Genomic DNA, 18,764 nt, shown 5'->3' with positions numbered 1-18,764 from the left:
CATGGGAGGGACACAAAGCGGGGAAGTCCACGGACCGGGAACTGTACAAAAAGTATTTTAGATTTGAAGAGGGTCACAAGGTAAGAAAATATCATTGTTTGATGCAGTGTTAACTTGTGGATACGTAGTTGTTTATAGAGCTTTGACATGTATTTGAGTCGTTCGAAATTTTGCAGATCATTGTTGACCTACAATTGTCAAATAAGGAGTTGTTAACCATCCAACCCGTTCTCCGATGCGGTTGACAAACTCTCACACGAAGCTGGCTCAGAAACCAATCCCACATCTCGATATTCTCTTTCTCAACAATAGCGTACGTGAACGGAACTATCTCATTATTTCCATCCATCCCGCATGCAATCAACAGTACACCGGGATACTTCCCCCGTAGGTGAGTACCACCCACGGTGATAACGGGTGCCAAAAATAGTCGGCTGAATGAATTATCTCTGCCAGATAACTCGGATAACCTGTAAACTTCCATGAAACTACCAGGGTTTGCACAACGAAACTCCAATGCATATGCCGGTAGTAGACCGTAAGACTCCTCATAACTTCCAAGGAAATGTTGACCAATCAATTCCTTCGCAACATGTGCATTTCGGTAAGCGTGATACCCCATTTGGCCTTCAAGTAGTCAATAATAATATTGGCTTCTATCGATGACCAAATTTACCTATCCAAGTCTTAGCTGCCCAATCCGATGTGGCTTTAGGATGATCATGTCCGGGTAGTTGAGGAGTACAAGTATGTTCGTCCACAAATGTTTTGACCTTCGCATTACCGTTGCACAGGATTGCTCTTATTCTCCAGGGGCACTCTTTTGTTTTTCACACAACTGCATACTTCTTCGTATTGCTATCAACATCACGGAATGAGAAGCGCCGACGTAGTGCATATTGGGCGACTGCTTTTTTGAATGTCGCGAGGCTTTCAAATATGGCTCCAACCTTCAATTCCTGTTCCTCACTTCCAAATGCATCACCAAGCTCATAGTTGACCATCTCATTGTCATCATATGTGTTCGGATTGGAACCGTCATCATTGGAAAGAGGTGAGTAACATAACTAACCATTTTTCCCGGCCTCATTCCCAGTCCCATTGTCGTCTCCGTCGGTCGCCTCATCCACGCCCACCTCAAAACCCATATCATACAAGTAGTTCATGTCATCATCACCGAGGTCAATTGCATCCCCCGTTGGATTATAATTAGCATCGGGAACTATAGGAGGAACCTCCTCCTCCACATCTTCATTCAAATCAAACCTATAGTAAAAACACATAAATCATCGTGATGAGAGAGATTCCATTCCTAAGATGATACCTGCAAAAATAGAAATTACAATGACTCGTGATATTTCACCTTGCAGCATCATCACATGCATACAAATTTGGGAGAATGGGACTGCTTGAATCGGGGAGGGATGCATCGGGCAGCGGATTACTATCTTCCGAAAGATTAGGGCTTCGTTTCAAATAGCTGCGGCTTACATTACAGAGTGGAGGAGAAGTATTCTCTTGCACATTGAGGAAGCTACAGCACACATGATAGACATTGGTGTAGTGCACAGTATAAGTATCATCTTCCACAGGATGACCAGGCCGATAAGTCTCCTCTTGCACATTATTGTTGCGTACGGTATACGTATCATCTTCCACCGGATGATCTGGCCGGTAAATCTCCTCGTGAACATTATTGTTGCGTACAGGATACGCTGGCTTATAGGTCTCATCTGTCACATTATTGTTGCGTATTTGATACGCTGTCTGATGAGTCTCCTTCACACCTATAAGACACTGCATGGCTTGCAGCCACCCCAATTTTTGATATATATATATATATATATATATATATATATATATATATATATAGCATTCAACCCTTGCATGTCAAACATTCTCATAACTGCAGAGAGGTCCTGATCGTCATGGATATCGTAAAGAATGTACTTATACGGATCCACAATGTATCGAGAACGGATACGCAGTGAAACATTATTTTTCCTCGTTTGAATGATATTAGAGATTGCAGATAAAAATCTAGAGTATCGAACTCTGTGGTCTAAGACTACCGCCTTCACAGTACCCCCAATGTGATCAAACGATCCATCCTCCCTCAAACATCCATCATAATATACCATAAAAGTAACTGTACCCCCCTCCATCTTCTTAACCCAGATTGTCAAGATTCAGTAGAACAGAAGCAAGAGAAAACACACCAATAACTCATTACAACAAATATGCCAGTGATGTGTAAAGAACTGTGTGACTTAAACCCTTAATATTACGGTTGATACAAAAAAGAGAGCTTCAAACAGACATTCAACAGAGTTTCAAAGAGAACTTCCAATACCTTCTAACTCTCTGGGATGGAGATCAACTTTGATCGCAGACAAACTTCAAGGAGAGCTTCTTCAAGTACCCATCTTACCTAGTTTTTTCAAGTCTAAGGAGATGTGCTTTTGTTTGCCATACTTCACGTCAGTGTAAAAGAATTCAAATTTGGCGCTATGTACCTTTTCTGGACATGTTTTTTGTCATACTGCCACCGGCGTACTTACAAAGACGCCTCCGTATTAAAATAAACACCAGCGTCTTGTATAGGTACTCCGGCGTCTACGTTGAAAACGCCACCTTTTTAACTAAAAAAGCCAGCGTCTTACATATAGACGTCGGCGTTTAGTTAAGGACGTCGGCGTTTACTGCTGTACGCCGGTGTTATCCCTACTAATTTCTACAACGTGGATTGTGTAGCACGACGCCGTGCCATGAATGATGACGAGATGTGCATTAAATGCAGCGCCATTTTCCCAAAGAAGTCTGTTTTTTGGACTGAAAAAAGCTACCTTCGGAGAGAATGATTGAGGTTTACGACGGGGCGCTAAATACGAGGACTCTTCTTGGCGTCAGAAGGGTATTGGGGTCTTTTTCTCAGTTGATTTTGAAGTTTAGCCTTTTTTTAGTTCTTGTTTTAAAAGGTGCCCATAATCCGTAATTTCATTAAACATTAGCCTGCATTCCATACCTTACTCAAGGGTATTTTTGTCATTCTCGGCATCATCATTTTTAACCAAAACGGAAACCCGTCTTGGAAGTGTTTTCCTTTTTCCTTTAAAAACTTTGCAAATGCGTCACACAAATAACTGCAAGAGTGGGCACAAAATGGCAGGGCAATCCACGCCATGATTGAATTCTCTGAATCGGGACAAGTTTCTGTCGAAAGGGGAAAAAACGAAAGAAAAAAGGAAAATGCTAACATCATTCGCTCAAATAATTTTTATAACCGTTTAATTAATTGCAATGCAATTGATAAACTCATTTGGACCCACACAATGATACCGTGGGTCTCCTCCCGTCATTAGAGCTAATTTTTCTATCACTCTTTCTTTACTTCCAGGGAAACAGTTCAGCTTCTTCCCAAGTAAGAAGGTTTTTGCATATTTGAATTTGTTGGATTTTTTATGGGATTCGTTGATCTTCAAAGGCGTGGGGGATTTTCATGGAGTTTGATAAGGAGAAAGCAGGTTGATTCAGTTCAAAGAAAGCAGGAGGGTCAACAATTGGCAAAGAAATTATCTGTTCTTCAGCTTATTGCTATTGGTAATTTTTTTTTGGGTTTTTTTTTTTCTGTTTATAACTTCTATTCTTTCTTGATTTCTGTGTTATTTGGATGGCGGGTTTGTTTTCTTACATGGGTTTTACTTGCTTTTGATTTGTGTCTTTTTTTTTCTTTCCCCACTCTCTATTGTGGGTTGGTTTTTGTTCTTAATTATCGTTTAGGGCTTTGTTGTTTATGGTTATTCTGATGAAATTCTGGTTTTGTGTGTCTTGAAAAAGTGTAAGTTATTGTGTTCATGCCAACCCATGTTTCAATTTTTTGCTCGTTACATCAGAACTTTGATCTGGATTCAGGTTTCTTGGTATTTTGTTGCGTTTGTTGTTTCGATGATATTGGGGAATTTATTTTGTATCTTGCTATTGTTGTTGTTTGTGTCTATTTTTAGCTGAATTTTCACTTGCTTCTTTTTGTTTCTGTGAGAGATGGAAATGACTTTGGTGATTAGTTGTTATGTATTCAGAATCAATATTTCAAATTGATGTTGTATGTTCAGTTGATTGGAATGTAATGGGTTTGTATTCAAAACTTATTTAATAGCTGGATTCTTGTTGAAAACTGTTTCATGCTCATGTATTGGAAAATTATCAACGATCTTTCACTTTTATTGCTTCGATTTGAGTATTATAAGGTAAAAGTTTGCTGGATTCAAAAGTGCCTCTGATGTTTACTGGAAGTAATTCAAAATGGTTTTTTTTCCTTTTTGGTTGTAAATTACCTACCCTAACAAAGGTTAGAGGAATTGGGCATTGTTACGTAAATGGCTTTGAAATTAATGGGAAATTAGCTGTCTTCGGAAAGGCACGAGCTTGGGGCCTTGGAGATCTACTTGCATCGTGAAGGAAAAGTTTTTTACTGGGATGAGATACAATGTTGGGAACAGAGAGGAAATCAGTTTTTTTCTTGGTGGGGTGGGAGAGGGGAGATATGGTTAGACTATAGCCTGCTTTGTTCTTGCCTCCTAGTCTCTTTGCATTTTCCTTAAATAAGGAGAGCTGTATCTCGGACCTTTATCATTGGGTAAACAGTAAGGTTGATTAGATTTTTAGAAGGAACTTCAAGGAGATGGAAAATTTTCTTGAGCTCTTGCGAACACTTGAACCAATATATGTGTGCTCACTTGTGTGTTTTCTAATATCTTCTTCTCAGTGCAGTCTTCTTCTTGTCCCTGATCTGAATTGTAAGTCCTCGCTTGCACCTTCAGGTGGTTTGGCAGACCCTGATCCTTCATGTTGCTTCTTTCTGTTGGACAACAATTGCTGAGAATATAAATGCTTGTATGTGCTCAGAGGAGGAACTGTGTATACTTCATAAAGAGGCTGTAGAATCTTTTAGCTACATTTTGATCTACTGCAAGTTGGCATTGTTTGTGTGGACTTCGCTATATGGAGATTTTAGGATTATGTGGGTTTTCCCTAGCTTGGTGGGACACCTAATTCGTGGGTGGTGATCCCCTCTCTTGGTGAAGGAGGAAAGATCCTATGGAAAATCACCAGCAATGGCTATATTGTGATCCGTTGGTGAAAGAGGAAAGTCCCTATGCCTAATTCGTGGGTGGTTATCCTTTCTCATGGTGAAAGCGGAAAGATCCTATGGAAAATACCACCGATGGCTATATTGTTGGGCATTTGGAAGCAAAAAATAACAGAATTTTTATGACGTATCTTCTCCTAATGTGATCCTATGGAGAATCAAATGTTCCATCATTACTTGAATAATTTCTCATTGTGCCCTTGGGGGCCTCTTGGTGGGAGATTAATGGAGAAAGTGGCATGAAATAGAATGGTGCAAGACAGATAAGAAGAAAATTGTTGATAAATGGGTGTCGCCTGCATCGTACTTATTGGAGTTGAATTTTTTGGGAGCCCTAGAGGTAACCCAGGTCATAACGGGATCATCTTGTGTTCGAAAGGGACAACAAATAACATTTCCTAGGCTGCCATTAGTTGCCCGAACAGTGCCATCCATCTTGCCAGTCTTTTGTCTTTTGTCTCAAATTAGGGACCATGTCTAGAAAAGTTACCAATCTCCTTCTTGCATGTTTAGTGGATTGCAAATGAGAAAGTGGATGAATTGGCTAAGGAGGGTGTTGATAGGGAGGCAGTGATTGTTGAAGAAACATTCCATAATTCTAATATAATGTAATGCGGTTCACAAAGATCTTTCATATGAAGGTCTCTTTTTTTATTATATTTTAGTTTCTGAATTTCAATTCCATCACTGCATACAGTAATAATAAGCTGCTGGAAAAATGGGTAATCGCAAGCGGTGGAGTGAAGCATCCTAGATGGTTAGACCGTTAAGAGTACAGTAGACTCCCTCTACGGGTGGAGGGGGCATCATAATGATTAATTGGATGATCTTACTCAAGATGCACCACATGTATTAGGGTATTTTGGTCATTTTCTTCTGTTTTACTTAAGTGGCAAATGTGGTCCCTCTTTGGGTTTTCTCCCCTTCTCTTCTCTCTTCCTCTTCTTCCCCTCTCTTATCTTCTCATCTTGATCCTCTGTCACCTCTCTTTTTTCAGAATCTCCTAGTAGTTCCATAACCTAACCTGGGGTAGATAATGACATGGTATTAGAAAATGCTTGGATCTTGATCAGAACCCTAAAACTTCAGTTCAGGTTTTTTCTTCTCATTTTGAGCACTCGTGATGATAATGCACAGCAAGCAGGAGTATCCTTCAACAATTAAAGGTGTGTACTATTAGTGTATACTGGTCTTTCTATATTTGGCTGTCTGATGTTATTTATGTAATACATTTGAACTTTATCTATGGAAGGAGAATCGATTAGGGTGGTGAGGTTAAGCAACCTAGAATCATGTCCATAGAAAGTAATCATAATGAGCAACCAGGATGATGATTACCACTGTTAGATTTAACGGAAGGAACTACTTGGGATGAACTCAATTGTCTAGGATGGTTTTTTTTTTGGGTAAATGAAGAAGTTGTGTTGCATAACTGAGATTTTGGGTAACCAAGGAGTGCCGTGGCATATTGTGGGTGGGGCAGCATGAGATTCGTCCCACCTTGCCCTATTGGAATAAGGCTTTTATCAGCCAAGGATGGGAGACAATGCAAAAGAATATTTTTGGACTTGTCTCACTTGCCAATAGGATATATTTCAAAAGGCCCAGCTGAACCCATGGGGCTCTTAGAATCAATTCCCCATACCAAGAAGATAGTTAGAGCATGTCTCTCTCCGGTTTTTTTTTTTTTTAAAAAAAAAATTTGTGAATAGGTGGAGGGTGGATTTATCCTGGTGCTGGTGGATTGATTTTCTAAGTATGAGAATTTGAACTCCGCTTTCAAATCTGTGATTGTACCTTCTTCCTATGACTGAAATGGGTCAAAGAAGCTAAGTCTATGTGTATTCAATTGCAATTCTTATGCTTTGAACCATTGACCTGCTTGTGTCATGCATTCACTGAAAAATCCAGTACTCTCTTCTTTTGTAAATAATTTTTTGTTTATTCTTTCTTAAATTAGTTACTTTTCTGTGTGAGTGATTTTTTTATGTTTTTGTTAATTTAGTCTTGTTTTACCAATTATGCTTTCTTAAATTAGTTACTTTTCTGCGTGAGTGTTTTTTTCTTTTGTTAATTTAGTCTTGTTTTACCAATTATCATCATGAATGTCCTAACCGATACGTTCACCAGTTCTTCTATGATGACAGCAATAGTAATTCTTTCAAACTTAGGTTATTATAATTAAGATTTGTTTATCTAGCTGTTGTTGCAGACTAATGCATGAATAACTAGAGTCATATCAGTTATGTATACATCTATTTTGGTGTGCCAATGAAAATTTTCTGCTTCTAATCAGGTGTTGGAACGACTATTGGATCTGGAGTCTATGTGCTCGTTGGAACAGTCGCTCGAGAGCATTCAGGACCAGCTCTCACCATTTCCTTCCTAATAGCTGGAGTAGCAGCTGCTCTTTCTGCATTTTGCTATGCGGAGCTTGCGAGTCGTTGCCCCTCGGCAGGGAGCGCCTATCACTACTCATACATATGTGTTGGTGAAGGGTAATGAAACCTTTTGGATCATTTTCAAGCTTTTTATTCTTTGTTGGTACATGTTTCAGTGTCTAAAATCATATAGGCAATTTAATCCTGGGATTTATGTAGTGTTGCTTGAATGAGCAAGCTCTGTGCACTAGCATATTCTTGTGTACTTCCTATCGTGATTAATTAATTCAATAAGCCAACTAGGATATCCTCAACTTACTTTCAGGCCTGTGAAAATGATATATACTTGTTTGTTGTTTCTTAAATCGGAAAGGGATTGTTTTTCAGTTGGTGATTTTGAGTGTTGTGATTGTTTCTAGTGTTGCTTGGCTGATCGGATGGGCCCTTATACTGGAATATACAATTGGTGGATCAGCTGTTGCTCGTGGCATATCACCAAATTTGGTAATTTCATTCTTCTTGCAAACTGGAATACCTATTAAGTAATTTATCCATATGCAAAAGGCATCCTGGTGGAATAGTTTCATAGAGAATCGGCGTTCTTTTTTATATGTTACACTTGGATCATCTTTGGAATTGCATTCCTTTTAATGACCCTATTCTCTAATGTGTTTTACAGGCTTCATTTTTATTTTCTTCTAATTTTTAGTTTCCATTCAGGAAGCTGTTTGCCAATCTTTGCTATTTCCTAGATGTTGGAAACAACCATATTCAATTTCTCCCAAATGTTGAATTTTGATTTTTATTTTGTACGTATGTTGATCTGCAAATCTTAAACAACTGGATCGTCTATGATCCTAAAATATGGTGGTTCTGACTGGACTCTTGAACAAGTATTGATACAGTGACTTGGATGGAACCTGCAAAATTTAGATATTAGACATGGCTTGTTTCCATTGTGGTTATTTACTATTGTATAATACTTATTTTCCTTTGGTATCTATTTTTCTAAACAGTTCATGAATTTGCTAATCCTTGCTCGTCTTTTTTAGTTATGTTTACTTCAAGTCCATGTTGCTGCACCTGTGATACAGCATTACCATTATCAGTGAAAATTTTAAAACTTGAAGCTCTAATTTAACACTTGCTTTCCAAGATTTTATTTGTACTTGTGTGAATATCCATGTTTTTTTATGTTTCAGGCCTTGTTTTTTGGTGGACAAGATAATATGCCTGCTTTTCTAGCCCGTGCAACCATTCCTGGTCTTGATATTGTGGTTGATCCTTGTGCTGCTATTCTTGTTCTCATTGCCACTTTCCTATTATGTTTGGGAATCAAGGAGGTATCCCCATAAGATATGTATTTTATAGGAAAGTTTATACAACCTCTACAAACGTAAATTCAAATCCTCTTTTTTTTCCTGGCAGAGTGCTCTTGCACAATCTGTCGTCACGACGACAAATGTCTGTGTCATGGTTTTTGTCATCATAGCTGGTTCTTACCTTGGTTTCCAGACTGGATGGGTTGGATACTCTCTTCCTAGCGGGTAATTTTCTTTTCCATTATACTCACTCTCTCTCATTTAATAATTCACGGACAATTTAAACCTTCCTGTTATCTCTGGATCCTCAGATACTTCCCCTTTGGATTTAATGGGATGCTTGCCGGGTCTGCAACTGTTTTCTTTGCATACATCGGCTTTGACGCAGTTGCCAGCACAGCTGAAGAGGTATAACGATATTACCGGTACTGTTGAAAATGTTTTTGTATTAGGGAACCATCTGTCTTTTCTTCTTTAATTGGCTTGATAGAGCTTTTGGGGAAATGTAATAACCTTTTGACAGCTTTTTAAATACTAAAAGACAAGATGGTTTGTGAAAATATCAGCACAACCATATTTTGATATTTGCACAAAACCCAGTTGTCCTTTCTTCTTTAATTGGCTTATGAGGGCTTTTTGGGAAATGTAATAACCTTTCGACAGCTATTTAAGGGCCTGTTTTTTTTAGATTATGACAACTGATTGTGGAGTCCCCAACCAATTACTGGACCCAAAATTTAGTGCATTTTTCGGTCCAATAATCGGGGGGACTCCACAATCGGTTGTCATAATCTAAAACAAACAGGGCCTAAATACTAGAAGACAAGACTGTTTGTGAAAATATCAAAATATGGTTGTGCTGATATCATTTCACTTGTGTATTATGTCCTAATTTACTGACATTTGAAAGAAATTTACTAAGCACGAACAGAAAGCCACTTCAATAGATGCATTTTGTTGTGACTACTTGAATTTCCATTATTTCTTGTTCTGAAAAGATAAAATATCTGCATCACAGGTGAAGAACCCTCAACGAGATCTACCGCTAGGTATAGGAATTGCACTGTCCACATGTTGCTTCTTATACATGTTGGTATCTGTTGTTATTGTTGGCTTGGTACCATATTATGCAATGGATCCAGACACCCCGATTTCGTCTGCGTTTGCCATCCATGGGATGCAGTGGGCAATGTAAGGAATGCTTTACTTATAAAATATGGTGATTTCAGACCCGAAGTGACATCATAAATTGCTTCTTTCCAGATAAACTTAATTATTGTGCAGTTTTCAATTTGACAAATTATTTGAGCTTAGGTACATTATCACAGCTGGGGCAGTGACCGCTCTTTGCTCAACCTTAATTGGAGCGCTTCTTCCTCAGGTAAGCAATTGCTTAATCAGATTAGTATCTCTGGATGTTTTTTTTTCTAGTTTTATGATATGTCTTGAATGTTTCAATTCATATGTAACTCAATGATAGATTCAGTTGCATATAGGTCTCAACAACTCTTACTAATTTCCTAAATTTATAGTGTAACTGTAAAGGGATGTTTGGATATAGAGTAATAAAAATTCCCTTGAAAATGAGTTTTCAGTGTTTGGCTAGCTTATTTTCAATGGTACTTTTTTCTAGAATAAAAGATTTTCCTTGTCTCCTCCTGGGAAAATTTCATTCCTCCTAGACTCTGGAACTGTTTTCCGTGGAATACTTTTTAAAATGTGATTATTTGTTTCCCTAAAAATCTTTACCCCAGATTCAAATGCTCCTGAATATTATCAACCTTGCATCAGAAGGTTCATGAAAGAATTGGAATGCATGAAATTCGATGGTTGCAGGTGGTTTTAATGTTAGTTTTATCGTATGGATTTAAGAATGATAAATGGAATTGCATGAAAAAACTGTAGGGGTGTCTTCCACAAACACCAAACCTGTGATGTGTGCCACCTCTGTATATGTGTAAGTAGGGACCAAGTATAGTAAAAAACATTATGATACTAAACAAAAATGCAATTCCTCCATTTTTTAAGGGCAGAAGGATCTAATGTGTCCTATGCTGGAATAAAAGGATCTGCCTCTGGTATGTGGCCATTGTAATGAAATTTTTATCAGAAACAAAAGGGAAAGATAAATTATATGCTGTACAATTATTATCTTTGATTCTTTATTTAATGAGTCCTTGTAAGCTCTTTTTATTCTTTATCCTAAGTATCTTAAACAAATTAGTAGAAGTGATGTAGTTTGTATAGTGAAGCACAAAATTTACTTCTAGGAATGTGGCTTGCAAGTCACTAAATCCAAGAACAGTAGAACTTAGGAAGAGAAGAGTGTTCCCCTTCTAATTTTATTCCAAAAGAGGTGTATAAACTCAAAAATCTCAAAAACTAATCGCAAATCCAAGAATGTACATGATTTTATAATTGCTGCACATAGAATAAGAAAGAACCATAAACTAACATGAATCGTCCAAAAATAAAAAAGAAACAAAATGAAAACAATAACATGCGAAAAATAATTTGCAAACCTGATGTTCTGCACTATTCCTCAATCGATGGTTAGATCTGTCGATCGATGGTGATATAGCTTGATTGACAATTAGGTACCTCGATCGATGGATTGGGAAATCCATAGATCAATTTCACTTCTAGTTGCAGTAAAACACAGGCCTCTCCCTAAATCTTTGGCAGGCTTCTTCTTAGATTGATCAAGGATGTGTAGATACTTCTGGGCTACCTGCACTACATAAAAAAAGAACCCTAAACCAACACATTCATCTAGCAAAGGAAACAAAATGAAAAGGAAAACATGATAAAAATAGGGAAATGATATCAGCACATGCATGTTTTGATATCTACACTAACCCATCTTGTCTTATTATTTAAGAGCTGTCAAAGGTCATTAAAGTTCCCAAAAAGTTTTCAAAAGTCAATTGAAATAGAACAGACAATCTAGGTTTGTGCAATTATTAAAATATGGATTATTAAAACATGGCTGTGCTGATATCAATCCCCTAAAAATAACTTGTGAAATTGCTGTTTCGCCCTATTCCTTGATCATTTAGTGGATCCTTCAATTGATGGTGATGTGCCTCGATCGGCGATTAGGTATCTCGATCAATGGATTGGGGCATCAATTGAGCAGTTTCACTTCCAGCCATGGTAAAATAAGGGCTTCTACGTAAAAATTTGATGGGCTTCTTCTTGACTTGATCCAGAGCATCCAAATACTTTTGTGCTACCTACTGTGCATCGTTTCTCCCCATTTGGAGAGAATTTGCCCTTGAGTTCATGTGCCCTGTCCTAGTTACTGACGAATAACTTAAAAACATAGATAAAGTGCAATGTAAAATTAATTAAACTCCAGTAATGCAGAATAAAATGAAGAATCAATGAATGACATGTATGCCCCTATACTGCCTATACTCTTTTATAGACCATAATATGTGTTGGATAAAAATTAATGATTCTTGGTGGAGATGATGGAAGATGGAAATGAGATGCTTCAAGGCGCGTTGTCGCTTTCCTTAAGACGATATTCGCCCCCACCAATTGTGTGCAAGGGGTACCACGAATTCGCCTCCAAGATACAATGAAGCCAGGTGAACCCTTCACCGAATGTTTGTCGACGTTTTGCACTAAACGGAAACATACTCCAAATCACCTTTTAGATTTGACTAGTGTTTGAGATACTAGTGTTTGTTTGTCTAGAATAACTGTACACTAGAACAAACTTTGAAGAAATAAAATGTAAAGAATAATTTTCAAAGGTTTTCAAGAGAGTGAATCTTGCTTTGGAATCTCACATATTTGAATTTCCTAAGTGGAAATTCATACTCCTTTTTTAAATGGGTGGTTTCTACTCTATTTATAGAGTATTAGGTGTCTTTTCCCTTTGGAAAACACCTCTTCAAAGCACCTTTTTCAGTTTGGTGTCTTTTCTCTTTGGAAAACACCCCTTCAAGGCACCTTTTAAGATTGGAACAAAATCTAACCATTAGATCGCGCCTATTCGCGATTCTACGGTCCAGATTATTCCTAGAGTGACTATTCCTACAAAGTACTTCTCACCTCTTTTCAAAACAACCCACTCTACAAACAAAATACATTTTTATTTTCAAAACTACTTTTATTTTGAAAATACTCTAACAATATGCAGCTATTTACAATTGACACTATCCAAGGAAAATATCTTCTGGTTTGTTTAGATTGAGAACCCTACATTAGCGGAGTCCTACTTTTTATAAAAAACATCATCTTTGTGAACTCTCCATAGTTTTTTGCACACACCCTCTAACAAACCCTTCAACTGCATAATTCTAGGAACCTTCTTTCAGTGCACATTTCTTAAATCTGTGTCATGGGAGAACCATTCCTATCTAGAGAAGGTTTTGATCTTTGTATTCACAGTGCATCATGGACAACTTTATAATCTCTAACTTCTTTTATCATGGCATTTTTTTCTCGATATGATTAGATATGCTTGATTTTCACTCCTATCACTCACTGATTTTGTGATTTCCTTTGTTGTCTATGTTTTCTCAGCCTAGGATACTGATGGCAATGGCTAGAGATGGACTACTGCCTCCATTTTTTTCAAATATTAACAAACGTTCCCAAGTTCCTGTCAATGGCACAGTAGTGACTGGGATCTGTGCTGCAACGTTAGCGTTTTTCATGGATGTTTCTCAGTTAGCTGGAATGGTATGCTACTGTTGGGTACTCTCTCCAGATATCATGGAATGTTGGGATTGCAATGGTGGCATGCTTTTGAAATTTTTTAAAAAGAAATGAAAATGAATAAATAAATTAGTACCAAATAGTGCATTGATTGTCTCCTGAAAATTGAACTTCTCATTCATTAAGTTCAGAAAATAAAGGTAAGATTAAATTGCTCTTTGTCCAGGTTAGTGTGGGCACGCTCCTTGCATTCACCATTGTTGCAGTTTCTATTTTGATCCTCAGATATGTCCCACCTGATGAGGTACCTATGCCGCCATCACCTCAGGAATCAATTGATTCCGTATTGTTACAATATAATACTCAGGAAAACAATGCAGACCCAAAAGATCTTGTTGCGGCCTATAAGGATAGTAATCAACGTTCACAAGATAGCATGCTTTACCCAAATGATGCACAAGCATCAGCTGCTTATCCTCTTATTGTGAAGGAATTTGATCAAGGTAATTGAAAGTTAGATGCGGAGGTTTATTCTATGTTGTTTAGTTTTGTCATCTGGCTCTGCACCTATTTGGGTTTCCCATTTACTTTTATGGTAAATTTTCCAAACAAATCTTATTTTCATGGGTTTGTGGTCTGCATGGATTTTGTACAAGTGATCATGTCAATTATATTGAATTGTGCAGACAAATTAAAGGAACAAAAAAGGCGAAGAGTAGCAGCTTTGAACATAACATTTGTTTGTATTGGAGTGCTCATTCTCACTTCTGGGGCTTCAGCTGAATTTTTTCCCCGGTTAGTCATGTCTCGATGCCCTCTATTCAACTTTATGGCCCATATATACTTCAAAGTTAATTTCGAATAACATATTAATATTGCCATTTGTCTAATTGATCCCAATGCTACATATATAGTATACAGTTTGTTACTGCAGAGAAGTGTCTTTTTGAAATGTTAAAATATAGCTGATTGGCCTTGTTTTTGTTTTCCATATTTTTAAGTATTCCTTTTCTGTCTTAATTTTCTAAAAGAATTTTTGAAAATCTTATTAATTTTGATCTGATTATTCAAATCAAATTGTTCTGTTCCACTCATGCCTACAAGTTGATTGCTCTCTACCTCATAGAATTGCACAATTCAATTTGATTTGCAGTAGATTGCTCATGACTTAACATATAGTATTATTTCGATGTTTCTGGGTGGCACAGTTGTAACATCTTGTCCCTGGGTATAAGTCCAATAGTAATATTCCAGTGAATTATTTGGATTTAGAGTGCTTTGTCTCCTGATTTGGTTGTTTCATCAGCTTTGTAAGACTATCAGCTTGTTTAGTTGGTGGGTTGCTCCTTTTGTGTGGTCTAATTGTGCTCTTCTGGATTGACCAAGACGATGGTCGGCACAGCTTCGGACACACTGGAGGTAAACATCCTTTTTTATATCTTAGTTTTTGTAGACACATTTTGCTTTGTACCTGCTCATCAATGCACTGAATAGGCTATGCGCAGTAAGATTGCTTTAATCTCTGCAGGTTTCATTTGCCCTTTTGTCCCTCTCCTTCCCGTTTCTAGCATTCTCATAAATGTATACTTATTGATAAATCTCAGGTAAGTACCCAGACTGTGTTTTCCATTTTTCATTCGAGTAAAAGCCCTACCATTGGCCTTTTCTCTTTTGGTTGTTACACTGTAACTTCAGTAAATCCGTGCTCATGGATTTGATCCAAACACATACTCACTTTGGTTTAAGGCTCTCTAACATTACTCTCTTTAACTCATCAGCACTGCCACATGGATTCGCGTGTCTGTATGGCTGGTAATCGGAGTATTTGTTTATTTATTCTACGGGCGGACCCATAGCGCTCTGATGGGTGCAGCTTACGTGCCCACCGCCCACACAGACGAGATCTATGGAGGCTCTTCAGAAATTCTTGCTTAGAAGAACCCTACCAAGCTGTCATCTGCCCCATTATGAGGATGCCAAACTCGCTAGAGGTCTGTTTGTGGAATAAATCTTGATTTTCTCACCTTCCTGACTGCATCTTACGATACGTTGTGTTATGTTTTTGAATCTGTATAGAAAATGTAAGTAGATTGCAAATGTGTTCTTCCATAGATGTGATACTCTTATTGTGATGTTTCATAATCTCATGGATTATGCTAAAAGAAATTCTAATTATCGATCTCTTACATATTTTGGATGGAATTATACATGTGAGTGCTTCCCCAAAACCAAAAAGCTCAAGATATATAGCTTGAAATGTTATATTACTACATTTGATAAATACAAAATTCGGGTTGGGGAATGATTCTGGGAGGGAAGTGTTCGAAAAAATCAGGAAATATTCAGGGAGAGATTGGAAATTTTCAGAAAAATGCGTGTTTTTCTATTTAAAAACACATAAATTTACTATGCTTATACTTATTTTTCCTGATGAAACATAATTAAAACATATACTTATTTTCTTGGATAAAACATGGCTAATTAAATGCAAAGGAACTGAGGTTAAGTAGATGTATTAGCTAAAATAGGATGTTAGGTTGTGGGTCCTATAGGAGCTCTTTTACATGGGGATGGGAAGTTGGGGTTTATTTTATCCTTGGATAGGCTTGCTATCCTCTCTTCACGTCGAGAATTGGTTATACTTTTCATGCAGTATCCCAGGGCTTTATCCAAGATTAAAGCATCCAAGTAGAGTATTCAATCCATGGAATAGCTTAGGCTGTGTTTGGCAACCATATTTTCGTGGCGCTTTTGAGCTTTTACTTTGCGGAAAATGAAAAAAAAAAGGAAAAAGTAGGTAGAATGTATTAAGCAAATCCGACCCAATGTGCCTGTTTCTCCAAATCCTGCCTTTGGAGGAGGATTTTTTTTTTTGAAGTGATATAGAAGTAATGTAGCGTCGCTGATTCTCATTTTCCCATTTTCACCCACTCTGTTCGGTCCAGAAAAGAGAGAATGGGAAGCATTGCCTAACAAGCCCTTGTTCAATGATTAAATACAAGTGCGAAGGATCGAAAAATAATTCAATGATTAAACACATACATGTTCGACGGATCGACCAGCGGAAGATGGGTTTATATTCATTTTTTTCAAAATTATTTGAATTACATGCACAATATAATATAATAGTTTATACGCAGTACACTTAACCAGAAAAGTCATTGTGGTGAACTCTTTGCCATGACGTAGGATACTTACATGTTAGAGTGGCAATTGCCAATGTTGGGACTCATTGCAATGCAATGATCAATGTTAAGGAATTATTTATAGGATTGGTATTATATTTAATTACATTTAATTTGAGTGTGTTTAGATCACTCAATATATACACTACACGTAAATATAATTACCTTGTTAATATGTGATGATCCGTTGATATTCGGAAACTCGTGATCTTTTAAAACTGAGAAATCAAGGAAAATCATAACAAAATTCCTACTTTGTGAGAGTCTAGTTAAAATAACCAGTCTTTTGACAAGCTTATATTTTATTCACCATTCCCTTTTAACTCTCTAACATTCTCTCCTGTCTCTGCCCTTATACAGTAGAAAGGGTTGGAGTTTGTGAAGGACAGAGTTTTTGAAGATCAAGGTGGCGACTAGGACGGATTTCGGTGTGCTTGTGCATGATGTGTAATAAGGTGGGACCTTGCTTTTGCTGTGGCTGGTTCATGTATATCTAGAGTTGTTATATGATGCATGCTCGTACCTTAAAAAATATGGGGCATAAGTATAAGTGAGCCCACTTATTCAATCATCCGAATGGCTTTTTTGTTTGTTTTTTAAATGATGATGATATCATTGTCAACAAAAATAATGTAGAAAAGGCCAAAAATATTTTAAAAGGGAAATGATATCAGCACCATGGTTTTAAATTTCGACCGAAATCCGAAATTTTGGATTTCGGTGGAGACCGACACCAAAACCACCAAAAACCGAAACGGTCATTTAATTTCGGCCGAAATTTTGGTTTTTCTGAAATTTGACCCCAAAAATCTGTTTTTTTAAAAAATTAATTTAATATTTCACCGAAATTTCGACCGAAATATTTCGGCCGAAATTTAATATTGAATAAAATAATGGTTTTGATTTTTGTACCGGATTTCGACCGTCAAATTTTCAGGGTCCGAAACCGGTACCGAGACCGAAATTTTAAACCTTGATCAGCACTGCAATCTTTTGATATTCAGGTTTTCCTAGCTTGTCTTTTAGTATTTATTAAGAGAGAACATTTCCTACACACTTGTGTAGGTAAGTTACCTACACACTACCTTAAAATACAGTGGGGGCCCACATTGTTTGGGTGATCCAAACAATTCATTTGAATGGTCCTCACATAAATAGGGTGTCCACAAAAAATCAGATCCATAGGATCATCCCAACCCTACGATTTGTGGAGGTAAAATGGACGTGTATAAACCTTCACAAATTAGTCCATTTTTTGCCTCCATAGTTTGAATGGTTAGGATGATCCTATGGATCTGATTTTTTGTGGACACCCTATCTATGTGAGGATCATTCAAATGAATGGTTTGGATCACTTAAACAATGTGGGCCCCTACTGTATTTTAAGGTAGTGTGTAGGTAACTTACCTACACAAGTGTGTAGGAAATGTTCTCTCATTTATTAATAGGCTTGTGAGAGCTTTTTGGGAACTGCATTAATCTTTTGACATCCCTTTAAATATGAAAAGACAAGCTAGGAGAGCATGAATATCAAAAGATGGCAGTGCTGATATCATCTCCTTAAAATAAACATACACACACAAAAAGGTAAACAACAATCACGAGGATAAGCATGAATTTTCACATCCCTTGAGAATTCTACAAATGTTTTGAGTCATTTTTACCAAAACATGTGTAGAAGTCCTTTCCCAATGCACATTAACAAGTGCCAGGGCACTCGTTAACAAAACCCTCAGATAAAATGATATGGAAAGAGATGAGTTATGTGAAGGCTAACCTGATGACTGTTTATATATTTGCCAGCTGATCTTCTTCTTTTTTTTCCCTTGAGAGCTGCTAGGAAAACGAAAATCCATTTTCCTTAAACAGGGGGATTTTAATGGGAAGTGATATATTGGCCCCCTTTTTTCTTCATTGAGCCACCCCTGCTTTCTAGTGCAAAGGTAGTCATCTAGTCATAACCATGGATTTAAATTTCTGCTGAAATCCTGAAATTCAGGCCGAAGTCCTGTAAAAAAAAGTATTATTTTAATATTTCGGTAATTTCTGCTGA

At 37.3% G+C, this 18,764-nt stretch overlaps 1 protein-coding gene across 2 annotated transcripts; it reads left to right on the top strand.

The window, feature by feature from the left end:
* Positions 1 to 3,129: 3,129 nt before the first annotated feature.
* On the top strand, positions 3,130 to 17,282 carry LOC143887534 (cationic amino acid transporter 2, vacuolar-like). Of its 2 annotated transcripts, XR_013254227.1 has the most exons (15): positions 3,130 to 3,600; positions 7,446 to 7,647; positions 7,950 to 8,034; positions 8,733 to 8,873; positions 8,959 to 9,077; positions 9,164 to 9,260; positions 9,871 to 10,043; positions 10,167 to 10,233; positions 13,392 to 13,550; positions 13,753 to 14,029; positions 14,213 to 14,321; positions 14,833 to 14,945; positions 15,055 to 15,130; positions 15,305 to 15,517; positions 17,072 to 17,282. XR_013254227.1 is itself a non-coding variant. In XM_077391616.1 (14 exons), exons 1-14 carry the CDS (start codon positions 3,462 to 3,464, stop codon positions 15,459 to 15,461), a joined length of 1,914 nt encoding a protein of 637 aa, XP_077247731.1. In that variant the 5' UTR covers positions 3,130 to 3,461; the 3' UTR covers positions 15,462 to 15,707. The 2 variants fall into 2 exon arrangements, 1 of the variants encoding a protein (XP_077247731.1); XM_077391616.1 differs by lacking the exon at positions 17,072 to 17,282 and having other exon boundaries at positions 15,305 to 15,707.
* The last annotated feature ends 1,482 nt before the right edge of the window (positions 17,283 to 18,764 follow it).

This window comes from Tasmannia lanceolata, unplaced genomic scaffold, assembly GCF_043159265.1.
Source record: "Tasmannia lanceolata isolate RefF3 unplaced genomic scaffold, GAP_Taslan_0.1 ptg000012l, whole genome shotgun sequence".
NCBI classification, from domain to species: domain Eukaryota; kingdom Viridiplantae; phylum Streptophyta; class Magnoliopsida; order Canellales; family Winteraceae; genus Tasmannia; species Tasmannia lanceolata.
The sequence above is the reverse complement of the archived record's forward strand: the minus strand, read 5'-3'. Positions and strand labels throughout refer to the sequence as shown.